This window comes from Lissotriton vulgaris, chromosome 4_1 (assembly GCF_964263255.1).
Source record: "Lissotriton vulgaris chromosome 4_1, aLisVul1.2, whole genome shotgun sequence".
Lineage (NCBI taxonomy): Eukaryota > Metazoa > Chordata > Amphibia > Caudata > Salamandridae > Lissotriton > Lissotriton vulgaris.
In genome coordinates, this window is record NC_141691.1 from 1,863,959,806 (window position 1) to 1,863,986,012 (window position 26,207).

The 26,207-nt window shown below is 45.2% G+C and overlaps 1 protein-coding gene across 2 annotated transcripts in view; it reads left to right on the forward strand.

Moving 5' to 3' along the window:
- Window positions 1–26,207, forward strand: part of TBC1D31 (TBC1 domain family member 31) — a 696,792-nt gene that overhangs the window by 236,110 nt on the left and 434,475 nt on the right. For both annotated transcript variants that reach the window (XM_086966171.1, XM_086966170.1), the window contains exon 7: window positions 4,988–5,188. In XM_086966171.1, the coding sequence (XP_086822297.1) occupies window positions 4,988–5,188 (201 nt within the window). The remainder of the gene's footprint in view (window positions 1–4,987; window positions 5,189–26,207) is intronic.

Here is a 26,207-nt window from a genome sequence, read left to right on the forward strand (position 1 = left end):
TCAATTGGAGACTTATTATCAGGCACTCTGGATTTTGAGGAACCTATGTTCCCTTTTAAGAAAAGAGCATGTGGGATAGTTTGGTACACACTAAACTTAAACAAACGAAAGAAAGAGGAACTGAAAGAAAATTGTTGGAACTTCCACCTGTTACCGCCCATTTTCTCTGTGGAAAATGCAATTTCTGTATCTTCGCAAAAGCAAGGAAGGAGCTGGACCTACATTTGACAATGCCAGACGTTTTGAAATGACACACAAATAGTAAATAACTCAATGAATGTGATGTACCTAATTTAATGACCATGTAAGCTAAAATATATTGGCATAACTTCCAAAAAAGTGAAGACACATATTAATGAACATTGCGGCACCATTGGAGGCAAAAAGACTATAGTAAAATTATCTATACATTGAATAACAAAATTAACAACATTTTGTTGACGCTGGACTGTGAGAATGAATTTGGCTGGTATGTGACTGAGCAAATACCTGCATACAGTTCTAACATGAAATTGTCACTGGTTAAATCTGAGCAGCGCGGGATATACTGTTTGGGACCACACCGTAGGGGCCTTAATTATGAGATACCTTGGTCCCAATTACAATTGGATCAACACCAATAGAACACATATGTTTTAGATGTGGTAGCGAAGTTCCTACCAATACGTAAAACACAATTTTCAGGTTTGTCACCTTACCATGAGATCACCCATTGCTGCAAGCACAACTTGCATAACTCGTTAGGGATACTTCTATTCTAATTTTGACTAAACGCAAAAATTCCCTATCAGAATACTTTTTTTCTCGTTCATCCTTGGGAGGGGCAGGGAAATATCCTTAGTAAGGAAGAAAGGGGCAGGTGTTTTCTCTTTTTACTTCTCCGGGCTGCTCTAAAATTTACATGGGGCAGTACTCGTGCCCTTCACGACACACAGGGACCAATTGAACCATTCCCAAGCCTCTTCACGGCTGGCGCCCATGTATGACGTTGCAGTCCTCGCACCAACGCAGCTGTGCATACCTGATGAACAAATTAGCAAATTCCAGGCGTATAAAGTCCTCCCCGACAGTCAGTCGTTTACCATTGTGACGGAAGGAGGGCAATAAGTAGGTGCAGCAACCAGTACCAGCTCTTAAAGAAACAAGTATAGCTGGATTGCCTGGGGCGGGAGAAGCAAAATCTAATTTCAATTACAGAACGATGAACTGACAATGTGTGTAATCTAACCCACGCTGTATCCAATACAGGAACTGGGCAATGGCTTAATGAGGATTTTGAACCCATTTGGGGTCATCTAAGAGCGTGTGGGACTCAACCCCACGCTCAGAAGTGGCCTTCATTTGCAATGTGCTGTACTAACACCTACATACCTAACCATAAGTAAATATTTGTCCTATTATGGCTCAACCCATAAAACAAATATTTCAAATCGTAAACCAAACTTCGTATTATTATCCAGTGTTAAAGCACTCCATTTGTCTCCCAGAGAAGGGTGGCAGGCTGAGTTGGACTCACCAGGATTCAAATTCATGCCATTCGGTTGACCGCCGATGTCCGTGGCGAGCGTTCTAATTACCGAGCTGTCTTACAAGCATCAGTCCAAGAGCACAGCGGGGGTTCTGAGTAGGTCCGAGTAGTGTCGGGCCCATGGAATGCAGCCCTTAGCTCTGGAATATGAGTGGACATCTGCCAACCGGAAGGACCTTGTAACGTTTCTCTGCTTTCACCTGATAAGAATCTCTGTAAAATAGGAGCTTATCCTAGAAAGCGTAAGCTTCTCGTGCACCCGCTGAGGCACACTGTCTGCTGTTTTTATTGTGACTGTCTGTACTTTCTGAATTTCACTAAACATTTTTCGTATTTATATATATTTACAGTGCTGCAGTGCTTTTAGTGGCCCAGCAGCACAGTAGTCATATATAAATCAACTAAGCAAACAGACAAACACGGCAAGGCTTTAAATATACTGTTTAAAATAAACTGTTCCAAGAAGCCTCCGATATTAATCGTAGGGTCACATTAGCACGGGCATCTGGCTACTGTTTTCTGGAAAGCTTTCACAATTGTAGTAAAGCATTGGCTGGCGTCGGGAGGGGAAGGAGCATTACAGAGTGAGAGAAAGAATAGGTCTCGCTTTTGGGACCTTATAATTATTTAGTTTTGCAGAACAATATCCTTGATGCAACATCAGCTGTTGCATGGCTAAACCTTGTACCTTATAAGTGTTTAGCCATGCAACAGTTGATGTTGTTGCACCAAGGATATTGTGCTGGATAACTAAACACATGCCAATGCTTGTTTAGCGATGTTGTGCAGCATGGATAAAGAGGCCCCCCCCCCCCCATTAAAATAAAGATGCTAATATGCAGTCGCAGCAGCTGTGTAATTTTGTAGGTAAAAGCACAACACATGAATGCACCTACAGCGTGCGTGTGAAGTTTTCTTTTTTTTTCATTTACTGATCCAAGTTGTACTCGTAAATAAAGAAAAATAAAGCAGTGGCAAAGCTTTTTTTTTTAAGGCGGGTGGAGGGAAATAACGAAAGCTGGGCTCAGAAGTAACACGTAAAGTACTGGTGCGGGAAAGATCATAGAGGATGGCGGCTGGACAAGCAGGGCGAGAGAGAACAGAAGCACACAGGAGAAAGAGAGCAACGCGGAACGGGTAGAAGCACACAGGGAAAAAAGCAATGCGTGGGAGGTGAAGCACACAAGGGCAAGCACAACACTGAGGGAGTGGCGGAGCAACATGGAAAACATGGAGCAACCCCCATTAAAAAAAAAAAATAACAAGAGTGGCCGGGAAACTAAAAGTACGGCCGGCTAGCCATGATTAATTAGGGGAGGAGAAGCCGCAGAGCGCACGCTGGGAGAAGCCCTTTGTTGTGGTGGCGGCTGTGAAAAAATGCAATTAGGAGGGAGGGAGGGAGGCTGATGCGCGTGCTTGTTTGGTCACGTGATTCACGTGAACTCGAAGAAAACCACACAGAAAAAAGCCTTCGTTTGACGAGTATTTTGAGCACTTGAATTCTCTCCATTTTCCATTCCTGCGGAATGGAAAAGGCGAGACCTAAAAAAGTATAAGTGTTGCGTGCGTGATCAATCAATACAAAGTCAGTACACACTTTGCGAGTATGACCTTACTCTTCATGAATCAGAGAAGTGGTTAGCATCAGAAGGCGCACATCATTACATGCCTTTAAGAAAAGGACGTATGGCCTTGGATGAACAGAAAGTATTAGTGATGTAAGAACTTTGAAACTTTAAGCATTATAAGGCAACTTTCCAGCAACAACTGATTTTCTATGCTTCATTTTAATTTTCCATAAATAAAACTGAGTAGTAGTAGAAAAGGTTTATTTCGGGATAATGCCCCTTAAAACATAAACCAAGAAATTAAAAAACAAAAAACAAGATTAACGCCACTATCAAGGCAAACTGAGATAAGTCTGATGTAGCACTGACAAACAATATTGAAGGGGTATGTAACAAACTAAATTTGTTTTTATCTGTAAAATTCCCTATTCCAGCTGTGTGATACAGCTGAAAGATATTCCCTTATTTTTCTTAAGAGGTATACCACAGTAATGATTTCCTCTCACATTTTTTAGAACTCCCACCTGTGTGGAATGTTCTTTTTTAGAATATTTTCACCAGTTTATTGTAGCTCAGACCACTAGCATCAGCTGCTATTGACTAATAATCTTTCTACCTACTTAAGAGTGTGACTTCAGGGGATGCTCCTCCTCGTAACCAGGAAGACATAACCAACATTCAGGGTAAGTAGAATGGCAAAGGTTTTTCTAGCTAGAGTACTTATACTATTCCCACTTCTTTTTTGCAGTGTCTTCACCTTTTGTCACAATGGCGCATTGGCGCAATTTTCTTGATTACTTTCATATTTGGGGTGCATGAAATATTAGGATGATTACGCTCATTGTTTTTATGTTTCCTTGGATTACACAAATCACATACTCATGATCCAGTGAGAAATGTCATTGTTCCCTAATCAAGGCCTTGTGTGCGTGAGAGTATATATTAGTCCGGTCCGGATCAAGTACAGCCCTAAAGAAGGGCAGAACATTTAGGCACTTCCTACGATGCATTAGTCAAAGAACTCACTGGACGGCCTCTCCTCTTTTTTTAATCTTTGCTTGGAACCCTTAATGGAAAACATTTTGGGCTTATCCATAAGGTAATAGCTTCTGGATCTCTTTTCCTGTCCAATGTTGCTATTCGGAACTTCCTCCAGAAGAAGGTAGAGTCTGTCCAGGTAGTACCGCTTTACCAGGATAAGGTTAGGTTGTCGATGATGTAAAATGTGACAAAAGATTGGGTGAGGTTTCTTTATCCAGAAATGCAGGATCCATTGGGACGTTGCTAGCCCCCTATTGATGCAGGTTGCAACAGTCTTTGGGAGATACTGTTTAGATATGGAGTTTGTGCAGGGTTTTCCTGAATCCCTGCCACCCCCGCTTTGGTGGAATAGCGAGATAATGAAACCAGTTTTATTATTAATGGCTATTGATAATGGCTTCTTCTGACAGCCTTCCACAAAATCCTCATATGGAATGCATTTGTAACAAATAATTAACTTTTTCTTCGTTTACAGCCACTTCCACAAAGTAATGTAGGCAGGGTTTAACGCATATTCACCTCAGTGCTACTGCTGGTTATCTTTTTCAAATATCTGTCGTCATCAGACTTCCTGCAAGCGCTTACAATAGTGTATATTTTCTGTTGTGCTGTTTATTGATATTTGTCAGCCTATTAGTCACACTTCAGCAGAATGAACACTTCCAGTAACTCAAGTGGCATTTAGAAATATCAAATGATTTTTTATTTTATCCACTTTTTTGGTAAGACTGGGCCATATACTTGTTAATATTGATTAAAGAACTTCATGATTTTAAAGTGCAAAACACAAACTTCATGTTATTTTATTCTTAATCAGGTTTAATGACAAAATATCCAATTCTTATTTTAGGTTCTTGGAGTATTAAGTCAAGATGGTATAATGCGCTTTATCAACATAGAAACCTACAAAGTCCTATTTGATATTGGCAGCCATGATGAGGGGATCAGCACATCATCAATTAGTCCAAACGGGCGTTATATTGCATCTGTAATGGAAGATGGTAGCCTGAACATATACAATGTCCAGGCATTGACCCAAGAAGTAAATAAGGTACAATTTGACAGAACAAAAATCTGTGTACACTTTTTTTGTGGTTATTAGACATTCAAATATGTTTTTAAAGTGTTCTGCTTTTAATATATTGATGTGTGTCTGGCAATGTATTCTCTTGCTTGTTCATGTTGGGAAGACATCTGTTTACAAGATGATGATGAAATGGTTCTCTAGAAAATTGGACACAAAATCAATGTGGATTACACTATACTTACAATTTATTGCTTTGTGGTCTCATCTTCTTCTTCATGTCCCCATGTTCCTTCTGGACAGCTAATTTTGCCAAAATTCTAGCTAGGGAATTCAAGAAATTAGGGTTGAATTTTCCTTTGAGTGTTTATTTAACCTTCCGGGGTTAGTTGCATGTGGCTTAATCTAAAGTGTGTAATTTGTCATTGAGCTTGTATGTGTTTTGTTTGTATCAAGCTACACAGTGGCGTTTGAGTGGCCATTCTTACCAACAGTTCTTAAAGCCCCAGTGAGATGCTCTAGGTGGCTTTACTTAGCGTGAGTGATACAGATTTAATATTCAATAACAGTGCACAATTTACAAGGATATTGGCATCATAGTCTTCCAGGAAGTTAAAAAGCCTGTTAGAAATTGGGTTGTTGATTGAGGGGATGTGAGTCCTTCTGAAGCAACAGCCACATGATCAGGGTGAACCACAAAAAATCACTAAATTAACCCATGTCTAAGCTATGCACAAAAGCAGTCAGGCTTAACTTAGAGGCAATGTCTAAAGTATTTATGCAGCACACAAACAGTAATACAGTAAAAAAACAATACAAGAAAAAACCCACTACAAATTAGAAAAAGAGTAAAATGTAATAAATTGTTTGACACCAAAGCAACAAAAAGTTAATCCGTAAAAGCAGAGATATGCCGTTTCAAAGATTTATGGTAAGTACAGCACCCAAAAGCACAAAGTGCCACCCGCAGTTATCTGGTTATGCCCGTCCAGGGGAAGTCACAAATTCAGGCCAACCACGATTGAGCGCGGGACAGATACAGGGACCAGGTTAGTCCCACTGAAAGAGTTAACCTTTAAAGTCCAGCATGAAGAGTTCTATTAATGGTGGAGGAGGCTGTGAGGAACAGGGAGAGAGTTGTGGATGGTCATCGATGTAGCACGAAGAGGAGACTGAACCTTGAAGATGGTCGTTGCTGGAGATTCCTGTTGGCGGTCACTTCAGGCTGTTGATGCAATAGCATGAAGTGCAGAGCTTTCGTTGCTGGTGGTAGCTGTAGTGCGAAGAGTTGGGCTCCCTAGAACTTGCGAAAGCGGCAAGATTTTGGCGTGGACGGTCCCGGTCGTGAAGAGCACAGGACTTCGAGATTTCTCCTTTTATTTTAGGACAAGCTCAGCTGATGACACACTAAAGGTCCAGGACATGGGAGGCACCACTTTGCAATCTGGATCTCACTCTAGCAGAGGCCAGCAGGGCTCAGGCAGGTCAAGTTGCAGGTCCATTGCAGCAGGTCAGTTGCAGGGAGACCTCTGGAGCTTGTTGTGTCCCAGAACAGGAGCCCAGCTAATTAGCCCTTGGAGTCACTCAGTTTGCCTGGGATGAAGGGTACAGGACCAGTCTCCTCCTCTGACAGCAGGTCAGGATTTTGACAGAAGGGCAGTCCTTCTTGTGTAATATACACAGTTTCACTGAAGAGTGGGTCTTTTTTAGGTTTTGCCTAAGTGAAAGCTGCACACGCAGCTTTTCACAAAGGTGAAAACCTAATGAGAACAGTATGTGGCTTGGTCACCGCCTCTCTGTTCCATTGGCTAGCTCCATAAATGGAGGCTAGCCATTGGAACAGAGATCTGTCCGTCATGGCCGGACCAGATTCGTGGGCGTTCCTGCGATTTCTTCCCTCTCCGCCCCTCTGTGCGCGTCATCTCGGCGGTGGGCGGGTTGTTTTTAAAAAAATTTTTTTTAGGTTTGTTTTCTTCATTCCAGGCCGACCGCCGCCGGAAGAAGTCCAGGTGAGTGCTTTTTGTTGCCGTTTGCCGTTCCCGCCCCCCTCCTGCTGTCTGTGCCTTTTCCGCCCCCCTCCCGCTGTCCGTGTTTTCCCGCCCCCCCCGCTGTCCTTATGCACGTTCCCGCCCCCCCTCCCGTTGTCCTTCTGCACGTTCCCGCCCCGCTGTCCGTGTGTCCGGCCCCGGCCACACTTGTTTTTTCTTTCTACAGGCTGGAACATCTGCTTATTTTGTTCCCGCCCCCCTCCCTCCCGCTGTCCGTGCTTAATGCTTGTTTAGAGGGGGGGAGACGGCATTCCCAATAGGTCTGGGTGCTTTCATATAAAGCCGTACGGCAGAAGGTGGGCGCTCTGCATGTATTGCAGTTGGTTGATGGGGGTACGCATGTACTGGGTGTACGTCATCTGCGAGAGGAGGTTTGGAGAGCATGTAAAGATTAGATAAACCGTGTGCATCCACCAGGGAGGGGGTCCTGTCTCGTTGGGGGGTCTTCTGTATGTGAAAGGGACTATTTGCAATCTTGACTGTTTGGGGTGTCAACTACTTCTGGGTGTGGCGAGGCCCGAGGAGTGATTTTGGGATGTCCGGGGCTCTAGTGGCCGCTTTATGAAGTGGGGGGAGGTTGCTTGGTCCAGGAAGGGGCGGGAGGAGGAAGCAGGGGCCTGCCATTGTATTGCTGAATTTGGGATCCTTTCAGAGTCGGGTCCTCCCCCTCCATTGTGCCGGTGGAGATGTGATCAGGACTGGCATGAGGTTTTCAGTGGTGTGGGGTGGGGCGCTGGGAGAGCCCGTAGGCTGTGGAGGGGGAGAGCTGGGAAAGGCCCGGGCTGCAGAGGGCCAGGATGGGCTCAGTCTCCAACCAACGCACAGGTGAGGGTCTCCGACTTCCTTGGGGGTACATGGGTGGGACAATCTCTATTTAGGGGTTGGGGGGCTGGTATTTATCCAATGGGAGGGCATGTTGGTTATTAAAGTGAGAATTGAGTTTAAGTCCTAAATGTATGCCCATACGTCCTGGGAAAAGGGTGCGTGCTTCCTGTCCCGGGCACTGCCTGAGCGTTTCCTACATGGACTGGGATGGACATGGAGTGTCTCAAACAGGGTGAAGTCCAGCTGTCTCTTTACGTGTTATGGGGGAGGGGGTGAGACAGTACATGGGCAGTCCTAATTACAGGGTCTTCTTATATTTTCTTGGGGGAGGGGGGAATAAAAGCAGCTTGAAGTGAAAAGGGGTCAGTGTGGCCATCATGGCTGTGATGTAGGGGCTCGTGAACGTTCCCTGGAGTGGGTTAGGGTGCCTATCCAGGGGTATTGGAGTGTCCTGGGTCGGACCAACTCTTGATAAAGGGGGGAGGGGGTCACTGAAAAGTAAGGAAGCAGTCGTGGATTCGGCCGGGCCGGCACTAGTCCAGAGGCGGCATCTCTATGGAACCTGGGCGGGCGGGATTTGGGGGTCTGTAGAGTTCTGTATGATAAGAGGCATGGATAGCTCCAAAGCGAATGCTGGTAGTTGTTCTGGGGTGTGTAGGCGCCATTTGTCTAAGGACTAATTGGCAGTGTCCAGGCCGGGCACTGTGCTCCTGGGTGGGCCCGGTGTGCTGGCTACTGATTCGTGGGTATGGAACTCCGGGGTGCAGTAACCCACCCCTTCTTTGAAACTAGTGCCATCACCGGTGACTAGACGGGTTCTACCCCCTCCTGTTGGTGTCTTTGATGATGCAGCACGTGGCTACTTACCGGTGTAGGGAGACCTGGTTTTGCCCAGCACACGCGTGCATTCTGGGATTTATAGTCTCGGGTCTTTCTACCGCGGCGGCACACCTGATGGCAATGACGAGTGAAAAGGAAGCCCAGGCCTGGAACAGGTGTCCCGTTGACCCGGAGCTCTGGGTTCTGGCTGAGGACAGTGTGGCTGCAGCAGAGTAGCGCACGGGGGGAGCCCAGGCCGAAGGGTCCTCACACATGGAGGTCGGACTCACTAATGCCCAAGGTATGCAGCCCTGGGGTGGGCTCAGGGGAGCAGGGGTTGTAGCTTGCTTGGTACCTTCAGCGCTCTGGCGCATGGGTTTCTCATCCTGTAGGAGAGGAGGGCGAAATAATTTGATGGGGTCTCTTTAAGAGAGTGAGTTGTAAATACGGGATGTAGGACAGATTAGCGTCGGGAAAAATGCAGAATGAGCTATTGGAGAAGTTTAAGCGTGGGAATTGGCGGGCACATATTTTTGACTGGTGTTCTGACCTCTAGATAGGAAGAGTGCATTTTTAACATGAGGCTGGGTGACCAGGATTTGTAGGGACAGTCCCAGTTTTCACCAGCTGCTCCGGCAGATTTCGGGATATTTGACTCATGCCCTGTTTTTAAGGGGGGTTGACTGAAAACAGTGAGGCACTTTATTTTCATGGTGTTCTAAAGCTGTGCTAGTTAGGAGCTGTTTATAAGTAAGCTATTTAATTAACAGTTAGGATGTTTGCTTCAAAAACTACTTTTTGTTTTAAGTGCCTCTTCTGTGTCCTCTGTTCCTATGTCGGTTAGAGCTGTCATTCTGCACAACTCCGATGATGTGAAATTGTAGTACCTTTTTCAATTTTTGCAAAATGACCCGGTTTTGGGTTCTTAAGATCTAGTCAACCTAACAAGAAGGGCATTTGCTGCCGTTTGCAGTAGATTACTGGAGTCCCACGATCATTTCCTTGGGAGATTGGGGGTAGTGTTGGCATTAACAACGAGGGGTGACATTTCCAGTTTTGAAGTACCTCGCTCGAGTTTGGATTGGCAAGGGCCTAGAGAACCCGGGAGGAGGGTAGGTAGCTGAGAAGAATAGGTAAGCTAGTAGGTTAATGTCATGATCTTCTAGACAACGATGGCTTGTTGTAGCTTCTGCGGATTGTACTTTCACTTTTAACACTGTACAGGTGAGCTAAAAAACCCAGAAGTACAAACACTGACAGCGTCACGTGACACGAGGCATCGTTGGGCGTGCTAGGCTTGGAGTGCAGAGGCCTTGCGATGCCAGCACACTCCGGTGGATGGCGAAGAGCTGTATATTGCCTATTCCTTCTGCATTTTCATTTGTTATACTTTTTAGGTTTCGCCTGGCGTGGTGTGTGTGGGGGGGGCTCTGGGTGTGTGTGTGTGTGGCTCTGGGTGGGTGTGTGTGTGGCTCTGGGTGTGTGTGGCTCTGGGTGGGTGGGTGTGTTTGGGGCTCTGGGTGGGTGTGTGTATGTGGGGCTCTGGGTGGGTGTGTGTGTGTGTGGGGCTCTGGGTGTGTGTGTGTGTGTGTAGGGCTCTGTGTGTGTGTGTGGGGGGGGCTCTGGGTTAGTGTGTGTGTGTGTGGGGCTCTGTGTGTGTGTGGGGGGGCTCTGGGTGTGTGTGGGGGGGCTCTGGGTGTGTGTGGGGCTTTGAGTGTATGTGTGGCTCTAGGTATGTATGTGTGTGTGTGGCTCTAGGTGTGTATGTGGTAGTAATTGCTGTCTGCTGAGCTCGTCCGTAGGGTACAATAGGTCTCACATTGCGAGAGATTAAGCTAATGGCAATGTAAATGACAAAACCAACACATAAATACAAATGTTGTCATTTACAATGCCAATAGCTCTAACTTATCCAAAGGCGAAACCATTGCATTGTAAATGCTTATTTTATACATGGTGCAGAGTCCCCACACAATTCTTAATGAAGCTGGCAACTATAGCCATTAAAAGGAATTATTTCAAATTTGAAGATGAATATTTCTTCCAGACAAAGGGGACCGCTATGGGCTGTTCTCTTGGCTTGGAAGTGGTGGTACTCTTCATGGCTCTGTTAGAATTAAACTTCATTTACAACAACTATCGATTTTCTATCTATATCACACAATGGCTATGATACATAAACGACATTTGGTGCCTATGGAGTGGTGATGAAGAAACGCTGATTGCCTTCTATGATTGGCTCAATAACAAAAGCCTAGATATAAAATTGAGCATGACCGAACACAAAACTAGTTTGACATTTTTAGATGTTGAAGTCAGGCCAATAGAAGAAATATTAGTAACAACCTTACACAGAAAGCCAATTGATAAGAACAGTACACTCCACTACAGAACCTTTCTCTCCTGGAATTTATGAGACAATCTATCCTACGGTCAATTTCTAAGAATCTGAAGAAATTGTTCTAGAAAACAGGATTCTTTTCTCCATGCGACTATATTATTGGACAAATTGAAAGGGGCTATCTGCACAAACTTAAACAAGCACTGGCGTTGCCAATAGGTTTCGCATTTGGAAAGTTGGAGCTATTGGTTTTGTAAATGACATTTTATATTTATATATCGTTATTGTCATTGTCAATAACAATATATAAATATAAAATTTGTTTGCAATGCAATAGGTCTCGCATTAGGAAAGTTTGAGCTATTGGTATTGTAAATTAAAACATTTTTTATTTATGTGTTGCTTTTGAAGATAGCAAAATGAATAGCTTCGTCATTTACAATGCAAATAGTTTTAACTTTGGCCAATTTGACACCTATAGCATTTGTAATGCAATATGTGTTGTATTTACGTGACTTAGATGTATTGATATTACAAATAAAAATGGATTATTTTTTTAATAATTAATACTTAAATAAAAGTTATTGTAATTTATAATGGCAAATGCTTTTGTAAATAACTTTTGTGAAGATTATGTTCATTGTATTTTATTGTGACGAAAATCCAGGAACAGAAGTGAAATATTAACATATTTTTGTGACATTTGTAATAAAGCTTGAAACATTGAGAGAACATATATGAACCAGTTGTTGTTGAATGGTTGCACAGATTGATGCTGTGGTGGCGCTGACTGATATTGTGGTGGCGACGAGTGATGCTGTGGCGCTCAGTGATGCTGTGGTAGCGCATAGTGATGCTGTGGTGCCCCTGAGTGATGCTTTGGTGGAGCTGAGTGATGCTATGGTGATGCGATAGATAGAGTGAGGGCGATAGATAGAGGGAGGGCAATATATATAGAGTGTTATGTGGCACTGAGTGGTATTTGGAGTGTATGTTCCATTGCAGAGTGTGTGAGGGTGCGCAGAGTGTGAGGGTGCGCAGAGTGTGAGGGTGCGCAGAGTGTGAGGGTGCGCAGAGTGTGAGGGTGCGCAGAGTGTGAGGGTGCGCAGAGTGTGAGGGTGCGCAGAGTGTGAGGGTGCGCAGAGTGTGAGGGTGCGCAGAGTGTTAGGGTGCGCAGAGTGTGAGGGTGCGCGCAGTGTGTGTGAGGGTGCGCGCAGTGTGTGTGAGGGTGCGCGCAGTGTGTGTGAGGGTGCGCGCAGTGTGTGTGAGGGTGCGCGCAGTGTGTGTGAGGGTGCGCGCAGTGTGTGTGAGGGTGCGCAGTGTGTGTGAGGGTGCGCAGTGTGTGTGAGGGTGCGCAGTGTGTGTGAGGGTGCGCAGTGTGTGTGAGGGTGCGCAGTGTGTGTGAGGGTGCGTAGAGTGTGTGTTTGCAGTGTTTTTGTGATGGTGCAGTGCAGTGTGTGAGGGTGGAGTGCATGTGATGCTGCAGTGTGAGGGTACAGTGTGTGTGAGGGTGCAGAGTGTGAGGGTGCAGTGTGTGAGGGTGCAATGTGGGCAGTGTGTGTGAGGGTGAAGTGTATGTGAGGGTGCAGTGTGTTTGAGGTTACAGTGTGTGTGCGAGGGTGCAGTGTGTGCAAGGGTGCAGTGTGTGCAAGGGTGCAGTGTGTGCGAGGGTGCAGTGTGTGCAGTGTGTGTGAGGGTGCAGTGTGTGCAGTGTGTGCAGTGTGTGTGAGGGTGCAAAAAAATGAGAAAGGGGTGTAGAGAAATTAAAAGAAGGAGGGTGAAAGAGAGAGGAGCTATGACAGAAAAGAAAAAAGGATCTAAGAGGTGTGAAGACGAACAAGTGTTGAAGACCACACACACATAAAACCAATACAACTGTACAACCAAAACCCTTGCACACTAATCCTCACCTACATGATGTGTATATACCAGAACTATGCAGCAACCCTCAGTACAGGCATCACAGAGTAGTGCTGCACAACACATTGCAGATAGTTCAGAGCCATACCGCACAGAGCTCAAAAAACAAAAAAACAAAAAGGACCAGTAACATAACATAATACAATGCATTTAATTCTAAAGACGAAACCTATTTTTGTTCCCAGTCCTTAAACTGGACATATAGAAGTGCATGTACTCTGTCCCCTTTCCCCTTCACACAGGTACCCACAGCTGTGGGGTCTGTAACCAATGGCGGCGCAAGAGGGAGATAAAGTGGCGTAAGAGGGCAGCCCAGTGGCGCAAGAAGGAGTCACAGCGGCAGAAGAGGGCGGCACAGCAGCAGAAGAGGGCGGCACAGCAGCAGAAGAGGGCGGCACAGCAGCAGAAGAGGGCGGCACAGCAGCAGAAGAGGGCGGCACAGCAGCAGAAGAGGGCGGCACAGCAGCAGAAGAGGGCGGCACAGCAGCTGAAGAGGGCGGCACAGCAGCTGAAGAGGGCGGCACAGCAGCTGAAGAGGGTGGCACAGAAGCAGAAGGGGGTGGCACAGCAGCAGAAGGGGGTGGCACAGCAGCAGAAGGGGGTGGCACAACAGCAGAAGAGGATGGCACAGCAGCAGAAGAGGGAGGCACAGCAGCAGAAGAGAGAGGCACAGCAGCAGAAGAGAGAGGCACAGCGGCAGAAGAGAGAGGCACAGCGGCAGAAGAGAGAGGCACAGCGGCAGAAGAGAGAGGCACAGCGGCAGAAGAGAGAGGCACAGCGGCAGAAGAGAGAGGCACAGCGGCAGAAGAGAGAGGCACAGCGGCAGAAGAGAGGTACAGCGGCAGAAGAGAGAGGCACAGCGGCAGAAGAGAGGTATAGCAACAGAAGAGAGAGGCACAGCGGCAGAAGAGAGAGGCACAGCAGCAGAAGAGAGAGGTACAGCGGCAGAAGAGAGGTATAGCAACAGAAGAGAGAGGCACAGCGGAAGAAGAGAGGCACAACACCAGAAGAGAGGCACAACACCAGAAGAGAGGCACAGTGGTGGAAGCAGAGTACTCTAAGGAAGATGGTTAATTGCATCCATACCTATCAGTTGATACATGTGTGCAGTTTATATGAGAGGTGTCCGTGGACTGGTGCTCTTTGCAAACATATACCATATAGCTGTGTCAAATATGGTGTGCAAAGTTTTAGTCCCTGCCCTCAAAAGTTTAGGTGAAATGATGTGCCAATGTAAAATGTCCTGGATGGTTGAGCAGTATTACGATTTTCAATTGCTTAAATCGGTTAATATATTTCCCCAAAAAATGGTTCTCCACCTAAATTTGTTCCTGCAAAAACTCTTGCCAGCACAGCTGGCCATAAAATGAGAGTTTGATGCATGTCTTGTTTGGCTTGGTGTACATTTTCACACTTGTCTAGTGACTCTTTTTTTAAATCTTGTTATGTAATTGCCTGAAGTTTCCTAAAAATATTTTATAGCTGGCCTTGCTTTTCATGAAAGGAGCGTTTGCCAAATGAAATTGCAAAAAATAAACAAAAAAGGTCGGTTTAATTATTATTTGTGTCCGTCACGTTTCATCTAAGTACAAAGCTGCATTTTGTTCCAGCTTCCCCTTGTCCTGCAACCTATATGGGTTTATTTCTGAGGGCACTCAAATCCACTTTATATACAGATAGTTGACCAAAATGGTCTTCGGTAGTGCTCTAAAATACATAGATAAATGTAAGTGATCATGTGTAATGTAATCCGGTACTTATGCAAATTACTCCAAAGGCGTGGAGCTGATTTTGCACTGTATTAAAAAAAAAAAAGTGAAAGGGATATAAAGGTTAGGGGGGATGGGTGTGTTGCGCAGATGGCTTACAGGAAAAGAAAGTTTGGCATATGAAATCGGAGAAACATTACAATAGGGTGACTTTAATAATTAGCTGTGGCTGTCACATTACAGCTGAGTTACACCAAAGCTGTATTTTTAAAGTTATAAATCAATGAAACAGATGGGGTGTAATGTACGTTGGTACCAATGCCCTTGGGGAGATTTAACACCGCTATATTAAGTACATTGTGAGCTGAGTGAGATAGTGGATAGATTAAAAGACAACGCCTTGCAAAACTTTACATTCTTATGCAGTGCTGCATTGGAAAATAAGGACCAAGTGATTGCAAAGAGCAGCTGCGGCCCACGCGTTGGGTTAGGTGCTGTGTGAGATTAGAAGAAATGTACAACCAAGTGGAGTCACACGTTCAAGGTAAGAATGAAGTGTTTGGGGCATTACCAGTTGGGTCGCAGCCGTGATGCACTTCATGGATTGTGGGAGACATGATGCAGAGGATAACCAGACAGACAGCAAGGAACAACAGAGAAAAGGGCTGCCAATCCTCTGTTCACACTGGAACGAAACCATGCCACATTAACAAGAGCTAAACCCCGCCTCTTGCTGAAGACTGAAAACCAAATTCGAAGTCAGCTGTACTTAATTACGAAGTCCTCATGTGAGTGCTTGGAAAGTGGCAACGGAAAGTAGACATAAACAAAGGACACCAATTCCTATCACTTTATGCAAATTTGGAACAGGCTTTAGCAACAAACGTCATAACAAGTAGCGCGTGCCATGGGCGTCCGCAGAAATTTTTCCAGGGGGGGGGCAAAATGTTAACATCATCACCATCCTCCGACATGATGTGCGCCAGGTGGGGCACAGAAGTAGGATAGACTCAATTAAATGCCAGGAATCCAGGACATGTGACTGACCCTGCCACGGGCCAACAAACACCACCTGTAGGGAAAGCGCTAAACTTTCTGACAAGGTGCTTTATCTCTGTCTGCAGACTTCTGGGTCCTCGATCCAACACCAATCAAGGCTGTCTTCAGCATGATTCGATTTTTATCAGAATACTTTAAAACAGCCTATGATTAAAGCACCAGATTAAATATACTGTATGCACAGTGTATGTTAGGGATTATTTGTAGCACACATATTTACCAATATTGGCTACTTGGTCCTGGAATTCATAATAACTTTTATCCAAAGTTAAAGCACAACATCAAAGTTAGTAATAAATAATGCAGCAATTACAAACGCTAGTTATTTGACAGTGGGTGCTCCCTTTACTAGAATTCCCCGTGCATTGCTAAATTTTACACACATTCAATGAATTTATACAAAATAAAATGTATAGGTCCAAATGTTAGCTATATTTTTTAAAAGAAACTTGGAGTCCCTCTACGTGTAGTCAATGTCAAACTGACATCTTGCGCACGTTTAGGGTTTCAATAATGACCAGCTCCCTTATGCGGAAGCCCGGCACCGTAAATGTGTGGCACATGCGGCGCCCGCAGCTGCGCCTAATCACAGGTTCAGGGATGCTGAGTCTTACACAGTGGTCGAAGTGGGGGGAAAAAAGTAGGGGAACAGTGGGCGGAGAATCAGAGGGCAGGAATAACCCAAGGATTGGATCTGTGGGTGGGGCCAGAGGTGTGGCTAGAATGCGCAGACATCCCAATTTTCAGTATTTGTTTGGCATTTCACTGCCCAGTTTAATCAACCAATGGATACACATGATTATTTAAGGTTATAATGAGTTATTGACATTAAATATATTCACCAAGTGGGATATGCTTCTAATCACAGAATATACCAAATATGATAAAATGTGGAAACACAAGCACTTTGTCTCCGAGCCATGGAGTTTCTGTCATCAGCACTTCACCCTTTTTCAACAGCAGTTCAAACATGAATGGCAAAATATCCTATTTTGCAGATGGTTTCTCTAAAATTATGGCTCTGCCATATTTGCCTCATATTTCAAGATCTGCTGCATGATCTGACCATTTAAACTAATAAATTGTTTGTAGCTCAAACATATCAAAAGTTAATATAAAATGTGACTTGTGATGCTGCGGAGTTGATGGCCTATTGTAAAGATTGACTAGTCACCCTTCTCACTGCTGCATTTGTATGTTACACTGGTACTAATAAGGCACAATCTTTCCAGAGACTGTTAGCATGTGTACACACGTCAAAATAATAAAATATCTGAAAATATACTGCATTACACTGCAGCCTTTTTGTAATGCATAATTTAGTCAACACTACGGCCTAATGTTGTCATCCTTTGCTGCATAATTAATTCCAGTGGCCCCACAGCAGGCAGCACATGTTAAAAGTGCTTGTGAATGAAGCAGGGAGACTGTGAAGTTTGCGAACTTAGTTTGGTGTGTGAAAATCCTGCATTGCCAATCCCTGGTGAATTGCAGCTACTGCTGCTGAAACAAGGCCAATGGAGGTACCTTTGGGTGAGGCAGCCTGGCCTCAAGGGCAGGGCCAGTCATAGCACTGGTGGTGTCCTGTGCATTAATGTTTGTTAGTGCCCCCCAAAGACCACCTCTGCCCAAGGATTCCCTCACTACCACCCTTAACTGTGCCCCTCAAGTCTCCATAACCACTCTTTCTCAGATGCATTTAATTTGTTTTACAGCGCCACTCATACCATTGTAGGGTGTCAGAGCACTTACATAACACACATTACACAAAGACAATCAATATGTGTGTAAATCACTGTATAGAAAATGTTACATAAGACTAAGGACTACAAGGTGTAGGAGTCACATGACACCCATACTAGTAGCCCATATAGTTTTATAGTGATTGGTCTGGAGAAACACAATACCCAAATTTAAAATGTAATACCATGGTTGGGGGGTTCTCCTTAATAATCAGAATTGATTTCAGTCCAAAAGAACATTTTTTGGGACATTTAGATAATCAAAGACTGGGGGAACATAACGCTCAAATTTATACCTTGCAGTTTGTATGCAGCTCTTAGATGACAGTTAATAGCTCACTGTTCTAAGTTAGGATTTTAACTTATAAACTGCAAGTAACAAAAGGATCTCTGACAAAAGCAGTAACCCACTGACCTATTAACATTATGTGCACTTTGTGATCTGCATGGCGCATGTTCTTTGCAGCCGGTACATTAACCATCTGAGCTACCTTTCCATGAGTCAAAACTTCCACTAGACAAAATTCTGATCTCTCTCTAGGAAGAACATTAATCACAAGAGTCTTCATGACATTTTTATTGTTGCAGAAAATTGCTGGAAGCCAGGAAGTAGGCAGCAAGCGTTTTTAAAACCATAATATACTCGCAAACATGATGCCTTCACCTAAAGTGAGCACCCGGTGCGGTCACACTGGTTGCCCCGCCCTAGAGCTGGCCCTTCTCAAGGGTCCTGTGAACTCAGTGACTGTTGTTCTAGGGTGTGCTGCTTCATAGGCCTGCCCGCAAGACTGGAGGTGAACTTCAGTATGGATAGTGGTGGACAAGCCTTGAAGGTTAACCTACACTTGTCATGCTAGGGTCAACCTGCTGGTACGTAGACACCACGACTTCTAAGGTGTTGCAAAGCCTTCTAAGGTCTAGCATGTGATTGTGCTCTCGCAGGAGAGTGGTCTGGTGGGCTGGTTATTAAGGCTGAACCTGGTTCCCAGTTCCAAATTCAGCAGCTCTGACCATAGTGCCACATCCTCTAACCCACTGAACACCGTACTGCCCCACTGAGAAAAACTCCCACTGTTTTCAACTACAACCCAATTGTTGTCAGCTATAAATACCTGGATGCGCAATTTAAATTACGCACTAGACAAGATCAATATGAGGCCTACAAAAAAAAAGGAACATCATCCTGGAAGAAGCAAACACTTATAGGGAATGCAAAATATAGCAAACCATGGGAAATGTAAGCAGGAACAACATGGTTAACTTAATGCTTTTACACTAACTATTCAGAAATCAGTGAGTGCTTTTGCCTGAAAAGTTAAGGACACAACTACAGGGCCCTGAATGGACCCATTTCAATGGCCATTGCTTATATCCTTACAAAACGTAAGCAGTATGGTAAAAAGACCACATCCCTGGACGCTGAGCCGCAGCACACATTTTGTTTTCCAATCCACACATTATGGTACCTCCAGGATTGGTGCACTAGTTCCAAGTCCAGGGAAAACAAAGGCAAGAAAACTAAAATAGCGCTTCACTGGCAAACTCTGTAAAAGTGGCGCTAATTTGTTTTTAGGTGTGAATAAAATCAGTTTGGCTAGTTTGCTACCACTCTGTCTTACTTTATTTAGTTATTGATCTATTTTTAGCCTTTTATTCTCAATGCTGCACTTTGGAATTAAAATGTCAGAAAAATACTACATTTCCAGCAAAAGCATCTTTCTTTTTTGGATCCATTTCACAGGGAAGCAAATTAAAGAAAGGAGAGGAAAGAGAGTGAGAACCCTTCTTGAAGTCACGGTTTTCATGGGCGTCCGCAGAGGGGGCAAGGAGGGTCGTTCCAGGGGGGGGGGGCAAGCGCCCCTCCTTGCCCCCCCCACCCCTGCGAACGCCCATGGCGCGTGCTTTAGTGATATAATACCGGAAATAGCACAAAATATTTGTTTTAAATGTATTTGTTATTTTATGAAGTTGTAAAGAAGTGAACTACTTATTTAAAACAAGATTCTGGGAATGCCAGTCACCAGATCCCTGCACGGCTATCGACCGCAACGTACCTCAGTAAGAAGCAGAGCGTAAATGAATGTCCATATACAGTATGGACGCGGCTGCAGGAATTGGATTAAGTGTATTAATAATATATGCTGCTGTGAAGTGCTTAGAGGGTAGCGGTCTGGCTCTGTATTATGCCTTGTAAGTCTCACAATGAAACGGAGAATCACAATCTTAGGGTGAGAAGACCCAGGTGGCTTGGGATGCTGCTGGAAAGCTGTATGTGTAGAAAGGGGATGGGTGTGTTTTGTTTACTCATATGAGTATATCTTCGTGTACTGCGCGGTCTCTATAGTGGCTTACGCAAAACAATGAATGGCTCTCGTACTTGCCTGAAGGAGAGAGACACAGTCGAATTTTTACACCACTCTGCAGGGACTGTTGACCTCCCCCACGGTAATCACCTTGGGGTGATTAAGTACCCCTGAAGGCATACGGGGGTGCGAGCGTAGAAAACACGCCAGCACTCACTGAAGAATCAGCCCAGATTACTGCAGCCCTGATTTAGGCAAAGACAATTACTCATTAAAAAAACATGGGAATAACAGGGTCAGGTAGAGGAAGAGATCGACATGGGGGAAAGAACGGGACATGAAGAAAGAGAGCGCTGTGCTAAAACATGTGGTGCGCCACCCAGGCATAACCTGCAGCAGCGGGTGTGTTGAGAATTCAAGGACTCTGGAGGCTGCAGCCAGGGAAAGTCAATGGAGCCCACAAGCATAAACATGAAACAGTGCGCCGTGGTAGGCGCTGTTGTGGGCTGCACAAACACAAATGGAAACAGGCAGTGACTGGAAGTAGAAAAAGAAGAAGTTCTCGCAAACGAAGATAATGAATTAAAGCGTAGGTAAACGGAGAGGGAGGGGGTGGGCTGCCCATATGGAGAGGGAGGGGGTGGGCTGCCTGCTGGGCTGCCACTGATCATCTAATGCGAGTCACGGAAGGCAGGCGCTGGAGAGAGAGGGGGTGGGCAACTCGAACGACCATATGGCTGGCAGAAGCTGTGTGAGGGAGGCTGGGCTGGCTGGGCTCGTTCACGAGAGGCTTGTGGTCGCGTGATTCTCGTGGTGACTCACATGCACTGTGAAGAATCTGCAGTGGTTTGACTAGTCGATCGAGCACTTGAATTTTCGCCTATTACATTCGCAAGCGAATGATAATAGGCGAAACCTAAAAACACTCAATGAAACAAGCGTTGTTCATGCTACGTGAGTGCTTCCTTGACCAAAAACAAAAGAAGCCATTTTAAAAAAAGTCGTTTTCTCCACCCTAATGTCCACAGACTAACAACTTCAAAAAGATCATCTGCAACAACTGCCAATGGATAAAAAAATCGGAGTGTGTATTTGACCTTCCATTCTTCGCGATGAAGACGAATGCTAGTGTAGGCAAACAACTTGTGAGAACTTTCCCCCGGAAAAGGCATTTGAAACCTATAGAGGGCCATCACAAATGTGGCAATTGCACAGTTTGTTGCCAGACAATAGAAGATTCTGTTTTTTTAAAGGGCCAAACCCAATGGAAACATACAGAGTTTTCCGACTGAAGAACCAAAAACTTTGTTTATGCCATAATCTTCCAATACGACAAAACGTACGTCGGTTAAACCAGCCAAGAAATTAAGCACTCTATATAGCAACACTAGTCTAGCATAAAAGCTAAAACAGTCCCAGCCCCCTTAGTAAACCTTTTTGTCAGTAAGGGGCACACAGAGAAAAACGTCAAATGGAAAGTTTTGAGTGTGATCAAGCCCAATTCAAGGGGTGATGACTTGGAAGCAACCCTCATGAAAAAAAGAAACATACTTAATGTTAAAATTCAAGTCTGTTAATTGAGGTCTTAATTAAATGTCCGAAGTAAATAGACTGTAAATGACAAATTACTTCATCCATACTTTCATTCTGTAAACCCCTCGGCCAATCCGAACTTCCACTCGATGGCTGGAGAGTATTTTTTCCACTAAAAAGCCCCTTCTAACTACAAGTACCAAAGTTCAGTGGGAGGCTGCGGCAGTCCTCCACCACTCAGATCTGAATTATTCTCTAAAAGGAAGGCGATCACTTCAGCCTGCTCTGACGAAGGAGCAAGGACAGCAGTGACGCGAGCCTCACACAAAATGAAAAGCAGTAAGTTTGTGTCAGCAACATGCATTAAAGTATCAGGCGTGTAGACCGGTCAATTGGAGCGCGCCATGTTGCAAGTCAATACGTTTTACGAAAAAGCATTTTATATAATGTACATCCTTAAAGCAGGCAGTGCACGCCAAAAGCGAGATACTGAGGAAGTACAAAGTGACACTGCTCTTTCATACTCAAACTCCAACAACGCTCTTCTTTAGTCTTAGCGTGCCATTCCGCTGGCCAAGCAAGAGTCGAGGTATAAGCAGGCCTGCAGTTGAATGCTACAATGTAACCGTCTTTAAACGGAAGGCGTTTCCAACACTAGCCCCATGGGACAAGCACACGACGGGCAGCGTTTGCTGATTATGACGAGAAGTTGAAAGATGTAGTTTAAATTGGCATTTCGAAATAAAATCACACGCGAGGAACAATGTGTAATGTAAGGCAATGAAGCCAAATAGCGAGGCTCCCTGCCATATTGCTAGATTTCATTTGTTAAAAAAAAAAATGGAACAAGTACCAATATTAATTTCCTACTCTTCAGAAGCTGAATGAATGCGAATTGTAAATGAATATCAGCTGGAAAAGAGGAACCAAAGGAAAAGCCCATAAGAGTGTATAGTTCCAGGAGACATAATGTACATAATCATGTCTATACACTGGGAATATCTAGTTGAACAACTAAGAGTCAGGTATTCATCAGCTAATATACTTTATCATTCCTCCTCTGATCATGACCAGTCATGGTCCTGAGGAGAGCCCCAAATAATTAGTGGTTCGAAACGCATCAATGAAAACCCTGTTATCTTACATGATCATCGTCTGTTTTGTGGGCAAAATCCCACTATCATTAAATAATTTTGAAACCCCGAAGTGAGATTATCAACAAGAGGTTCATAGCGCAGAGAACAACAGTGATTGCAACCTCTGTTTTTGAAAAGATCATTTGACTGGTTTTAAGTGTATTACCCCTTCCATGCTCATGACGGAATGGTTCCGTCATAAGCACAAGTGCAAGTGTGCTCATGACTGAACCATTCCTTCATGAGCACACTTGGAAAAAATCCCTCTGCCGTAAACAGCAGAGGGATTTCCCATTTTTTATTTTTTTTTTGCCTTGGGAGGTGGGGAAGAGCTTCCCCAACCTCCCAAAGCATGGTTTTGGTTTTCCTTGTAATGACGATTGCGCAAATGGCGCGCAATTGTCATTACAATGAAACTGAAACCTAGTTTTAATTTCACAATTTCGGTGCTTGTGGGGCTATCTCAGCCACCCGAGCACCGAAACACATAAGAAAGGTATCTTTGGAAAGTGGAGAATCTCCCCTTTCAAGTGGTACTCTTCCCTAGTGGATCCATGCTTGGGGATCGCCTCAGGAGGGCGATGCCCAAGCAGGGATCCACCATCTAGCACCAGAGGTGGTGGCCCCTTGGGCAAGGGCCTTTGCACCCCCATACATTTTTGCCACAGACAGTGCTCCTGGGGGTAGCAGGGACCACTCTAGACACCAAGGATTTTTTTTTTATAGGCAATGGGTGGGGGCTGCCCAGAATGGGCCTCCCAGTGCCCCACCCTACCTCCTGCAAAGAAGGCAAAATACTGAATACCCCCCCCGCAGGAGGTAGATGGGGACAATAGACCCTAATCTTCTGGGGAGGGGGGGGCAGAAAGCCCACTATTCACCAGGGATTATTTTTTTTATATGTAGGGGTGGTGTTGCCCAGAATGCCAATGCCTGACCCCAAAAAACAAATAGTACAGTCTTTTTCCCTCCCTGGGTGGCAGATGGGGCAATAGCCCCTTATGCCCCCCCAGGGGGGCAGAAAGCCCACTAGGCACCAGAGATTTTTTTCCCTCAAAAGTTCAGGGTGGGGCCTGCCCAGAATGGGCATGCCAGTGCCTCCACCACCTCCCCAAAAATGCTAGTCTTTCTGTCCCCCCCCAAGAGGCACATGGTGGGGGCATTAGCCCCTGGTCTCCCCCCTGGGAGAGGTCAGAAAGCCCACAAGGCACCAGGGATTTTCTTTTTATATACGTTGCGTGGGGGCTGCCCAGAATGGGCATGCCCATGCCCACACCCCACAAAAAATGCCATAGTCTTTTTGCTCCCCCTGGGTGGCAGATGGGGCAATAGCCCCTTATGCTCCCCCCCCCCCCCCATGGGACAGAAACCCACCAGGCAGCAGAGATTTTTTTTTCTCCAATGTTCAGGGTGGGGCTGCCTAGAATGGGCATGCCTTTGCCCCCACCACTGCCCCAAAAATGCTAGTCTTTCTGCCCCCCAAGAGGCAGATGGTAGGGGCATTAGCCTCAGATCTCAGAAAGGCCACAAGGCACCAGGGATTTTCTTTTCATATATGTTGGGTGGGGGCTGCCCAGAATGGGTATGCCAATGCCCATACCCCACAAAAAATGCCACAGTCTTTCTGCTCCCCCGGGGTGGCAGATGGGGCAATAGCCCCTTACCTGCCCCTCAGAGGGGGCAGAAAGCCCACTAGGACCTGGGCTACTGTTTTTCAAAATTCAGGGGTGGGGGCTGCCCAGAATGGGTATGCCAATGCCGCCCCCCCTAAAAAAAAATGCCAGTCTTTCTGCCCCCAGGAGGCAGTTGAGGGGGCAGTAGCCCCTGATCTGTCAGAGGGGCCCACACTATGCGCCAGCGATTATGCTGGCTTTTATACATATGGGTGGGGGGTGCCCTGTATGGGCATCCCAATGTCCCCCCAAAATGCCCACAGTCTTTTGCCCCACTTGGGGGCATGTCCGGGCAATACCCCCCGATTCCCCCCTCCCCTGGGCGGCAGAAAGCCCACTAGGCACTGACCTTTTTTCAGAATGTGCCTACCTGTGGATTTTGGCTCCTAGCACAGCTGGCACCCAATGAAACCCAGCAAACCTACACAATTTTGAAAGACACCAGGGGAATCCAGGATGTGGTGACTTGTGTGGCCTTCACTATGTTCTGTTACCCAGAATCTCTTGCAAATCTCAAACTTTGTAAAAAAGAAAACACATTGTCAAGAAAGTTCTGTCATCTGCGTGGATCCACAAAATTCCACCCACCCTGCATTCCCCAAAGGCTTTCGATAAAAATGATACCTTACTTGTGTGGGTAGGCCTAGTGCCTGCAACAGGAAAAGGTCCAAAATGCAACGTGGACACCCCACATTTTTTACAGTGAAAACTGACCCTTTCTCGTAAAGTGCAGAGCTGTAGATTTTGAACCCTAGCTTGCCGGCACCTAGGGAATCCTAGCAAACCTATACATTTTTGAAAACTAGGCACCCAGGGGAATCCAGGATGGGGTGACTTGTGTGGCTCCCACCAGGTTCTGTTACCGAGAATTCCCTGCAAACCTCAAACTTTGTAAAAAAAAAAAAAAACAAAAAAAACATTATCCCCATACTTCGGTGATGGAAAGTTCTGGAATCTGCATTGGTCCACAATTGTCCACCCACCCCGCATTCTCCAAAGTCTCCTGATTAAAAACGGACCTCACTTGTGTGGGTGGGTCAAGTACCGGCGACGGGCAAGGGCCCGAAATGTATTGTGGAGACATGAGAATTCCCTATTACAAAACGACCTGGCTTTGCGAAGAGGGTCACCTGGGTTTTTGGCCCCGGGCTCGTCGGACATCTAGTAAAACCTACCAAACTCACACATTTCTGAAAACTAGACACCCGGGGGAGTCCAGCGTGGTATGGCTTGCGTGGATCCCATAAAGTTTTCCTACCCAGAATCCACTGCAAACCACAAATTTAGCTGAAAAACCCCACATTATCCACATATTTTTGTGTGGGATCACCGTGTCAGCACAAGAGTCCTACCACTCTCCCGAGTAAAATGATACCTCACTTGTGTAGGTGGGGCAAGGGCCTGTTGCTGGAAAGAGCCAAAAACAGGGATTAGGGGTATAGCACAGCGAATTCTAAGCGCTTATTTTTTTTAAAATGTTTTTTGCCAATTCTGCATTTGGAAAAAAAAAGGCGGGGAGGGGGAGTGGAGGCCTAGCAGCGATGGGGTTAATAAAGTTTAAAATTGTTGATTTGAAATGTAAACAACATTTGTTTGATGTTGTGGTGTTTTATACACAACTCAGTTTATTTTATGCAATTACCGTTGTAGTACTCAACAACTTTGTATAGTTCTGTGGGGTATATTTGTGAGTATGAAAAAAAAGTTCAATAGTGGGCCTTTCAAAGTATGCCTCAAGTTCATAAAATGTTTCAAAATATCAGAATTGTGCATAAATACATGGGCCAAGAGAAGTAACTTAATTGACCTGGTTTTTCCAAAGATGTTTGTTTAATCAACACAGCTGGACTCAAGGTTATGTTAAATATTTGAAGAGGCCCAATCTGGCTGTACTTAGAAGGGCCCAACCCCTAAATACATTACTTTCTAAAAGTGGCA